This window comes from Anabrus simplex, chromosome 8 (assembly GCF_040414725.1).
Source record: "Anabrus simplex isolate iqAnaSimp1 chromosome 8, ASM4041472v1, whole genome shotgun sequence".
NCBI lineage: Eukaryota > Metazoa > Arthropoda > Insecta > Orthoptera > Tettigoniidae > Anabrus > Anabrus simplex.
The window spans coordinates 232,825,308-232,836,943 of record NC_090272.1 but is presented as its reverse complement, the minus strand read 5'-3'; the positions used below and the strand labels follow the sequence as shown (position 1 = coordinate 232,836,943).

Below are 11,636 nucleotides of genomic sequence, written 5' to 3'. Positions count from 1 at the left end.
TGGGGTCGGCATGCCTGGATACCTAGCCAACGGCTCAATTTGAACTTGGAAAAGTTTGCTGCTGATGGAAAAATACTGGGTGTGCCTCGCCTACATCACTGTTCAACAGATGGCACCTCTGTCTGGTGTTCCATGTCCAGGACTTTTTTTGCCAATATCCTAGTTTCCCTTATTCCTTGCCTTCTGTGATGAGTTAGTTGTATTGGGCTGGATTTGTAATTTCAGAAGAAAAAACCTAATAATTCTATTCCACATAGGTGTTTATTTACACTTTGTACATCTGTGTGAATCCGCTCGTGCTGTTAAGATTTCAAAAAAGATTCCCAGGTGTTAAAGTTCCAAGTCGCGGGATGGTTCATAGATTAGTTAATAAATTTCTTGAAACAGGAAATGATACATGAAGAAGGCGAGATACAGTGCTAGCAGAAGAAATGTTTTCTACAAGATTTCTTGGAAGTATTTTCAGGCGTCACCTCAAAAATTCTAAGAAATCTTGTAGCCTTCTTTCTCAGCAAAGGGGAATTTCTTACTGTTCCATACAAAGGGCTACAAAGTTACTTAAAACCCTATAAATGACTGTGCTGCAAGAACTCAAACCGGATCATGTATCTAGAATTAGGAATAAAGTGCTTGCCTGAGAAATTGATCCCGATCTTATTCTCTTCTTACAAGAAGCGTGGCTTCACATATGCGGGTATGTAAATTCTCAAAACAGCTGATATTAGGAGCACTGAAAATGTAATCTGCTCCATGAGGAAAGTCTTTATGATGCAGAATTAAGGGTGTGGTGCATCAGAATTTATCAGGTAGTCACTCTAGCTGGCTCTTGTATCGCCCGACCGGCGGAAAGCGATCATTTGCCGGCAGATGCATCGGCTGCAGTTCTGCATTAATTGGATAACCCAGTATGTTGATTCAGTGAATCATTTCAAGGCATATGATGTGTTGCTGTTATCTTTAAATGTAAAAGGTTTTGAATGTTAAGAGACTATGAAAGAATCTGTCTTCTGCAGAATTGGCAAGTAATTTTTGTAACAAACTGGTTATTCTGTTGTTTTTTTTTTTACTAGAAAGCTGCTGGAAACTGAAGAAAGCAAACTTGGGCAAATTGATTACTGTCACTGGTAGTGTGCAGTAGTGATTGCTGCAATTAATTTAAATAATAAAATAATGCAATAATTTTAGAGTAAAGTTTATTTTGCACATATAAAAAATTAAATCTAATTAAATGCCGTTACATGCATCATGTTGAATAAATCACAGTATATATCTCAATAAATAATTAAGCTACAAAGAAATTTATCTTTAGGTAAGCATGACTATTCAGCAATATCCAATGTTAGGAAAATAAGATGTATAATTCACCAGTTGCTGTCTTCTAATGTTCACGCATACAAATGTTTTATATATACATGTAAACATATGTAGAAAACTCCAGCATACCAAGAGAAAAGAACGGTTTTGAAGACCAAGGCAAATCATATAAACGTAGCTATAGAGTACAAATTAATACTTAAAAGTGTGTCAAAATGAGGATTTAAACAAAACACCTACTTCAAAACGTCTTTTCAGCTGCCAACTTTCACCCTAATATCCTGTGAATCCAAGATAGTTCACTAAATCTTACGCAGGATACACACTAAGCAGGAAGACTAAAAATCATGACCACCCCACACTTCTAAGGGGAATGACCATCACATAGAGAGTTGTCCTTCAACATTCTTAACACAACCAAACTAAAAGATGCTTGACATGATTGGGATAAAAGTCTGAGGTATCGCTTTCTACAAGGGTCCATATCAGACTATATGAGAGCTGAATGTTCAAGGACTCGTGAGAAAAAAATCATACCCCTTTTAGGATGATACATAACTGAAGTGGTTTAATTTGTCGAAAGTAATTCAATATAAAATTAGAAAATAGCTGAAAAAGAAGAGTGCTCGTAAGATGACCAGCTGTTTGTCACGTAGCATGGTGTATTTTGAAGTTCTGCTTTCATCAATCCCTAGTAAGATTTTGACATTCCTTTTCCCAGAATGTTGAGAAAAACATATTTACAGAAAAAAGAAAACATTTTCAATGAAAGTTTATTTGAGAACATGTTTTTTAAGTTAATGTTGACAAAATATTGCCACCTTATCATCTTAGCTAGTGTGGCTATTGGTAATACACTGGCAGTTTGTCTTTTTCACATTTGCAGGTACAGAAGTAGTATCTGTATGTCCACCTATACAATACTTCACTTAACCTGTGTTTATTGCACTGAACCAACCTTTTAACATATATATATATAAAAAATGGGACATGAATTTAATCACACTGAATTCAAGCACATAAATGTATAACTTTTTTCAATGCATAAATGATCCGTAGCTGAAGATGATCTGATGGATCAAAAGTCCTACATGAACAATTTTTAAAGAGAGTTTCAATTTTTAATTGTAACATATTATAGTATTTACCAGGTGGACAAATAAATAAGAATTTTACAATTTTAAATATTGATATGGAACCACAATGAAGTTTATTACGTGTAATGGTTCATTTCTGTGAGTGACAGTGCTGTAGAGTGAGTGCTTTGGAACACCACTGTATGTGTAATGACGATGAGAGCGAACAGTGCAACTCAACGACGAGGGACAAAGAATGGAGACTACCGTGTGTGTGTGTGTGTGTGAACTTTGTACCACATACACACTTGTGTTGCACACTCAAACTTGTGTGGCCGGTACAGTTAACAGCCCTAGGATGCAAATTATAGCAGAAGAAGTGTGTGTGTAGTGTAATTGTTTTCCTTTCACTGTCAGAGTGACTTCTGAACAGACAGAGAAAGCACAAACTAGCGAGATTGTGATCAGTGTTAAACACTACCAGCTGTGTGTTCATTTATCCACCCACCTACACGTTAGATTATCTTATAAAAACAATATTTTCAACGCTTTTCTTTGAAATCTCTTTCACACTTTGGTATGGTGCTGCTTTCTGCCTTAACTCTGTGTCTATATTCACTTGAAAACAGTCTTAGATTTGCACATGTAAATTTGAAGCATGCACTTCATTAGTATATTTTGAATTTCAGTTGTAAACATAGATTATACATAACTTCCAATATGAATGAGACCATGTTAGTACAACTTTCATTAGATTACAGCAAAAGTTTTGAAATGAATGCTGCTTATGCACTTACATACATTACATTTAGATTATATACATTTTTCAAAAGAAAATTCAGCTGTACATTTTTTCTGTGAATGTGTTAACTGTGTAGTTGTCTCAAGAATAATTTGCACAATTCTTGGTATGGTATAAAACCACTAATTCACTAACTGTCTTTTAAAACTCTCCATAATTCTCAACAGAGATTCAAACCAGTACCTTTGGATACCAATGATGCGATTATTGATGATAACCTGTTGATTGTGATTTTTTAAATTTTATTTATTATTTTTTTATTTTTATTAAAGAAGAGCTTACTTAGTATGTGATACTGAAGAAATCAATATCAGTCACAGCACAGCAACTGCCTCACCTATTAGGTCCTACATTCTACTCCAATGGTTCTGTGGGATGTTGAATGTTTCTCCAGATTTTCTTTGTCCTGAAGAAGAATAGACCCTTCATGTACAAAACCCCTTTTGTTTTAGTGGGCTGAAAAAATGCCTAACACCAAGTATTTTATTGTAACCCGATCTACAATCCAGAACGAAACAGTATGGCATAATTATTATTCCACCAACACTTAAAACATGCATACTCTGCATGGTATTATACACAAGGAATATTCCTAACACTGTATTTGTCTTTCGATGCAGGTAGAAACAGTTTAATGTACTTGACGCCTCCATCTCGTGAACTAAATCTGTTGCAATGTACAAACTTCAGCATATCTGTATTGATACAGCTTAATTAAGAATTAGTATGCAAACACCTGTTTGGCAATCGCTTATATTGCTTGCAGTGCTAACTGGTTACTGACCCACTAACCACCACAGATTAACGGAGGGAGTAATGACTATTTCCTTCTACTTGTTATGAGATCAGAAACGCTGACCAATACAGACCTTGTCTGAAACCGTTTTGTCAAGAGCTAATTGTTGAAAACCATACCAAAAAAAAAAAAAAAAAAAATGGTTAGTGAGATGTAAAGGCAATAACATTATTATTAGCTAAATTGATAATAATAATAAGGTCTCTGTGTGCAGGCATTTTGATTCAATGCCACCTACAGTGACTGTGCGTCACTCTACCAAATGCCAGAATCTCTCGTGTGGTAATGGCTAAGTTTCTATGAATTTTGACCGGTAAACACAAAACTTGTTGCTAGAGATCTTTTACATGTTGACATCTTATGATGTGGAGAGTATAATGGACTTTGTTCCACCCTTCAGGTTTGAACCGGCGAACTTGGGATCTGGAATGTGACACACTACCACTGATCCACAGGGAGAGACTTCACATGCTCCATCATGCACTGTATGATAAATGCCCTGCAAATATCTCCTTCACACTCACCAAGGAGAAAATTGTCGCACTCTGCCTTCACTTCTGATATGGTTCTCTCTTTCATCTTTTTAGTTTTGTGGAGGAACATATGTTCTAATCTGGTTTACTCAAGCCCATTCATGGTAAGGAAGACTGAACCCTCAACTTTTCTGACATGATCCCCAAGATATGGAGGTTTTCTCCATTTGTGTTGGCACTGAAATGTTTCAATGCATGGTTTACGTGATTTTAATACGATCTCTGGTGGTCCTGTAAAGAGTTTTTGTGGGACTCGGTCGCTAGATGTATGGAGGAGCAATGCTTTTCTCAAACAGGTGCACAATATTCGCCTGTGCGAGAGAGGCAGAAAGTATCACCCCACTAACTTCCAGCTAGTTTGTGAAGAAGATCGATTCTGGAGCTGTTCTCTGCAAGTCGGCGACGACCACATAAGTCTTCAACACCTAGAAACGAGTGAGGATGGGGTAGCAGTTATTATATTATGTACTTCTAATTTTATATGTTCACATGGCTTTATATGGAAGGCAGGGCTGTTCTTGTACTGAAGAAAGAAGATAGCATTTTGGCAAACCAATCACATCTTAAGGACACATCAGCATAAGAGCCATTTTAAAGCATTGAAGTTGAGACTCCACCTTTCTTTTCCTTTTAAGTTACAAATTCCTTTTCAGAACAGCTCGTAACTCGTGGGCTATCTGAAGAATCAACATTACAGCAATGCCACCTTTGTCATCTTCTGATACCATTATTATTATTATTATTATTAAGGCTATAAGAATCAACGTTCAGACATTCGCAAAGGGAATTAATTTTAGGGAAAAATATCCTTGTATCTTATGTCAATTGCGGTACCGTAGTTGGATCAATGATTAGTGCATTGTCTGTATGAAATTCATTTTAGGCAACTTACTTTCTGATACTGACAAGAATTAACTTACAGACTTAAGGTATACAGGAACTTGTTTTCTACAGTATAGACTTCTATGAGTGTGTTCTGTATGCTTTTTCTCAGATAGCTTAATGATAAAAATTAAACACATTTAACTTTCACTGCCTCATGACCTGAAAGACAATTTGTAGGATGATAATGAGTGACAAAAATTAAATGCACTGGGTGTGCATGTCTTTTTGGATTAAATATTCTTATTTTACAGTTTGAATTTCTGCTTCTACTGCATGACTGCATCAGTAAAATATACATAATCACTATCTTATTTCATACATTACAGAAGTAATAAGAAGATGGTTCTAACATTGAGGAAAATTAAAAAATTCAGTCCTTAGGTAAGAGATGAAACCAATTTTAATGATTAGAAAATCATAAGAATGGGTCGGACTTAGGCCGCTACACACCTTGGTGGCAATGACAAAATGCTAGTATAAGCAAGATATTGGAAAACTTAAGTTCTGGAGATAAGCAGTTTCGTCTGATTGGAATTTCAAATGTAACCACTCTGATTTGAACCTAGAATGTAAGTGGCAATCTTATACTGTGCTGAGAATGTAGCTGTAATATGTTCAATGAGAGTTCTGTATGAGAGGGTGCCCAAAAATAACCAGAATAACATTGCTGTGGGCGAAGCTTGTGTAGTACGGTTTTCTGCTGCTAGGAGTGTATAGCGCAACTCATTGCCAGTTCAGTGCTGCCTGTGTTGTCGACCTGGCTTGTTCTGTTCACCTGCACTGATTGTTTTTGCTAGTGCTGTTTTGTTCTTGCTTCCTTTTTATGATGGCAAGTTTAAGTGAACAACATGCAAACCTTTTATTGGGAAGTTTTAAGAACATTGCACAACAGTGTTTGTCAAAAAAGACCCAACTTGTGGCAGACAGGAGACTGGTTCGTGCACCATGACAACGCACCTGCACACACAGTCATCTCTGTTGGACAGTTTTTGGCTAAAAATGGCATGGTTCCACTGCCCCTGACCTGGCTCTGTGTGACTTTTTAAAAATTTTCATTCATGAAAAGGGGCATGAAAGGACACCGATTTGACAACATTGAAGAGGTCAAGAAAAAAACTAGGGAGGAGCTGTCAGACAGTTGTAATGGAGAGTACTTTGAAGAGGAGAAGGTTATTTTGTAAACAATTTGAAAATATACAGCCTTTAAAATATTATTACTTTTTTTTTTGGGTATTCCCTCGTATACCATCAACTGTTGGGATAATCACAGCTCCATAATTATATTTTTAAAAACGTACAGTTCCATTCCTGAAAATTATCCAGTTCCATAAGATTCTCTTTTGAAATATCTTCAATGTATTTTGATGGAAAATGAGAGAAAGGGAAGAATAACAGAGTACTTTTATACATATCTGAGTATCAAGAAGCTGTAAATACTGCAGTAAAACATATAATCCTAGAGAGGTCGCTGTGGTCACCATGGCCCACATGCTATTAACTCTGACTGCGGCCACCATCTCAGTTCTTCACAGCACAAAAAGTGTTCGCTCAGTTCAAATGCAGCCAGCTGTCTAGGAAAATTACTTGCAGCTCCTCAAGACCCACCGTTTCATAGAGTAGGAGTTGTTCTGAAAAATTCTGTATGGCTTATCATGATGCACCATAACTTGTTATTGTCATTAATATATCCAGTTATTTTTTTCAAAATTTCATATTTGCAACATTCTCATGCAATTGATCAAACAGAAGCTATGTTAAATGAGACAAACAGGCTGTGAAGATGATGATGATCCACAAAAGAATAAAATATGCCCATTAGTTATTAAACGTACATTCAGAGCAAAGCAAAGAAGAGCTACACTCTCATTACAAAGTGCACCAGGAAAGTTTTGCAATACGCAAACACGGTTGGCTGAATACCCCTGTTATGGTGAGGGGTGGAAACCGGTCTAGAAGACAGCAAGGCGCGACCTTCACACCAGTTGTTACCAAGCAGTGGGATTGAAAGCAAGTTAGGATGTCAGTGTGGTCTTGGTGAATATTGCGCAATTATCCGCTACAATTTTGCTCGTGAATTAACTGTTGACCAGTGCCTGGAGGAAATGACTCCTGTGCTGGGGAAAGACTGTCCACATTGGACAACAATTTTTTGCTGGTACAAAGAGTTCCAGAGGGGAAATTTTGGGGTTGAATACGATCCTCGTTCTGGGCGACCGTCTGAATCAGTGACTGAGGAAAACATTTAAGCTGTGAGGAAAATGTCGCAGCAAGAGAGGCGGTTAACATATCGGCAGGTAGAAGAGACCCTCCACATCCCTGCACCAGCTATTCATTCAATTCTACACGGCCATCTCCATGTTAGAAAGGTTTATTCCCTTTGGGTGCCCCATTCACTTTCAGAGGAACAAAGGGCACATCGAGTGAAATGGTGCAGTTTGAAAATGGGACTTCGCGTAACGTCAATAGCATAGTTACAGGTGACGAAACTTGGCTTTATTACTATGATGTACCAACAAAATCCCAGAACAAGGTGTGGCTGTTTGAAGATGAGGGTACTTCTGTGACTGTGCGAAAGTCAAGCCCAGTGAAGAAAAGGATGATTGCAGTATTCTTCACTAAACGGGGCATCCTGACTCGGGTTGTGCTAGAAACACAAAGGACAGTTACTGCGAAGTGGTACAGTGAGACTTGTCTGCCTCAGGTCATCCAGGCTATCAGCAGCTCCGTCCAACACTTGGCTCTTGCATCACGACAATGCTCCAGCACAACGTGCTAATGTAACAATGGATTTTCTTGCCAGATCAGGGTTGACTGTGCTTGATCACCCTCCATAGAGTCCTGATCTTGCACCATGTGACTTCGCACTCTTCCCAGAAGTGAAGATGAAGCTGAAAGGGCGGCGTTTTGCATCTGATGAGGAGCTTCTGGCAGCATGGGATCAAGAGTGTGAAAATGTAACCGAAGAAAAGTGACAGAGTTGGTTCAGTGGCTGGTTTTGACGTATGAAGAAGTGTATTGAGTGTGGTGGAAATTATTTTGAAAAAGACTAAAGCGTTCACTCACATTGCATAACTTTCCTAGTGCCCTTTGTATTACTGTTTCCTCCTTTGTTTCCTATACACTTCAATACAATAATGATGATATCAACCTAAGTTCGAATATTGTTTTCTGAAAACTAATAGGTTTATATTAATGGAAATACTGAACATAGAGAATGAATTATACTAAGTTATTTAGACTAAAAAAAGCAGTACAAATGTCTACGCTTCATTTTGACAAACACCAGACGAGCCAGCAACAAGAGATAATCCTTTCCCATTCTCAGACCTAGATTTTAACACTTTCTGTTATTTTGGACAATCTGTTGCAGGATCCTGAATTTCAACCCAATGACCTGAACAACACATGCCTGATATTTCAGTGTTACAGTCATCTGTAAGTTTTTGCAGCTTGGACTGCCTTTCTTCATGATTTTCCATATAACATGCACATGCTTACATACTGTAAATCTCCTCCCAGCAAAATGTCCAGATACCAGCTGTAATGCAAGACAACTGGTGCCAAACGGCTAGCATTACTGAGATGCACAGTGCGAATATCGTGGCCTCTTACGCTATTCTTTCTAGTCAGACTGTGTGAATTGTACACCGTGTCTCAGAAAAACTGATTCCATAATTTTGACATTACTTTTGTGTAAACATGAACAATATTTGCAAAATTGCCCCAAAAAACTGTTAGACACCAGAAACCAACTTTTATCCTACTGTAGCATTGTGGTGGTTGATGTGTTCAATAACGCAAAAAAATAAAATAAAAATATCATAATGCCCTTTCGAGAACAAACACGATCTTCATATTGTTTGTGAAAATATTTTAAATGTTTTCCAATTTGAAGAAAGTACAACTAATCTGAATAAATCTCTGAGGAATAAATAATAAGAATACAAGTCTACAAGTAGATGTTTTATACATTCTAAAAAAAAAAGGTAACAATAATAATAATAAATATACATACATACAAAAATAAAGATAATAAAAAATAAATAATACAATGTGGTCATGGTGACCTACTGCGACCTTCAAAACTTAACTCAAGGGAAAAACAACAATTTTCTTTTAGTCACCAACTACCTTTCCAACAGTCATAAACACTTTGACTTTGAGATTGACTTTTTGAGGTTCCTTCTGCTCCAGTGTTGCCATGGTGTTCATGTACGTATAATTCATGAGGAAGCCAACCACCACCTCTCCGCCCTTCTCTCTTGCTTCATTGCTAGGGATAACCACCATTTTGAGAGCTGCTTTGTTAGCTTTGCGCCAAACCACCACCCTGGAAAGTGGAAAACAGATATCCTACAACAACTGAACAAGAATGACTGAGGGCACTGAAGCTCAATTAGGACAGTAAAAAAGCATGGAGTGCTATGACAAACAACTATCAGTTTGGGTGCAAATTATCTACAACAGGTAAGTTTTAGAAGATGTGATGCAAACCCTGACCCATTTGATAGGCAACCTGCAAAGCTGTAGATGGGGGCACAAACAAACGAGTGCAGTTGTGGTTGCTGATTCTTAGACAAATACTGATTATGGTCTATATGTACTGTAGACTACAGTACATGAATAATAAATTACAATATTTTACCTTTAATTCCAGTTCTTTTACATTTACAATTATGTACCTAAAATTCCTACTTGAGGTTTGTGATCCAGTAAGTGTTTTAGAAGAACCGTGTGTCCCACAGCCAGCGGGGCCGGGAGACAACAAGCATGTTCCGAGCGGTATATTCATAACCTTCCGCGTATTCTATTACCGATATTATTACATTTATTGCTTATTTATACACCCAATAACCTTCACCTGAGTACTAACCCTTTTCAGAGGCGGTGTTGAAAGAGGTGTCCTTCAGCATTCAAACATTCCTGGCATCTTCGAATGAAACTGCTATTCACACGCACAAGTTCCTGTTGCACAACTGTCCCAATTACTCTTATACTGTTTTTAAGTTCATCTATGGCATGAGGATTATTTCTGTAAACTTTCTCTTTTTAGGGTTCCCCACCACAAATCAAAGTTGCACACAGTAAGAGCGGGGGGGAGGTTAATCCTTTCAATATTACCCTATCATCAAAAACTGCCTCTATGTCTTGCATAGAATCATGTACAGTATGAGCTGTGGCAGAATCCTATTGGTAATAGGCATATCTTATGTCATTATCTGTCAACATTTGAAAAAAATGGTGCGAGAATATTTATGCGGTATCTCTTAGAATGTATGGTATTGTTGAAAAGTATGGGGCCTAATGTCCATTCTGCAGTTACAACACACCATACACCAATTTTCTGGTCATGTAAAGGAACTTTATGAATTAATCATGGATTTTCAGTGCTCCAGCACCTATTGTTTTGTGAAGAAACATGACCACTCAAATGAAACCATGCCTCATCTGAGAAAATTATTAAATGTGGGTCAACAGTGCCATCAGTAATATTTTGCACCATCCAGTTACAGAAATTTACTCTGGCTTCATCATCACAGAGTGAGTCGTAATTGGTGGATGATAGTCACTCTGTAAGGTTTTAATTTCAATATTTTAGTAGCCCTATTTTGACATATCGACTTGTTGTGCAACACGTCATACAGATTTAGTGGGAGATCGTATGAACCCTTTGTTTTGGTTTAGGAATTACAGCATTAAGTGGTCCCGTTGTTCCTAATTTATTCACAAGACGTTTGTTGCCCTACCTGGAACTGGAACCCCAGGAAATCTCTCCTGAAATTGCTTACACCCCTCTCTACATGACTGTTGTTACATATGTGTCATTTGACTGGAATTTCAACAGTGTAATAATCTAATTAATTCTACAGTAATTCAGGCACACGTGCTCTTTCAACAAACGCATCACTTTATGGCTTCCCACGACACACGAACTTGAGTAACTGTCCGTTTCATGGCTGTGCAGGGAGTCAGCATGACGTTATGAATACACCGCTCAGAGCATGCATGTGCATGTCGACTCTGTTCAATACTCTCGAGTGGTTCAGAACTGACAGAATAACAAGTATCTTCATTACAGACTGTTATGCCTTTCAGCTCTCAGTCGACAAGCCCGGGTCAACTTTCGCTGTGGCCTCCTCTGGTTCTACACCTCTTACCGCTCATGGCAGAATCTATTGTTTTCTTGAGTAAGTTGCTTGCTTCCATTCACCTCATGACCCCAAGACGGC

At 37.8% G+C, this 11,636-nt stretch overlaps 1 protein-coding gene across 1 annotated transcript in view; it reads right to left on the bottom strand.

Moving 5' to 3' along the window:
• Window positions 1–1,176: 1,176 nt before the first annotated feature.
• Window positions 1,177–11,636, bottom strand: part of DCTN4-p62 (dynactin subunit 4) — a 69,815-nt gene continuing 59,355 nt past the window's right edge. Inside the window, exon 7 of the mRNA XM_067152777.2 lies at window positions 1,177–9,736. Coding sequence (XP_067008878.2) covers window positions 9,523–9,736 — 214 coding nt within the window. The 3' untranslated portion in view covers window positions 1,177–9,522. The remainder of the gene's footprint in view (window positions 9,737–11,636) is intronic.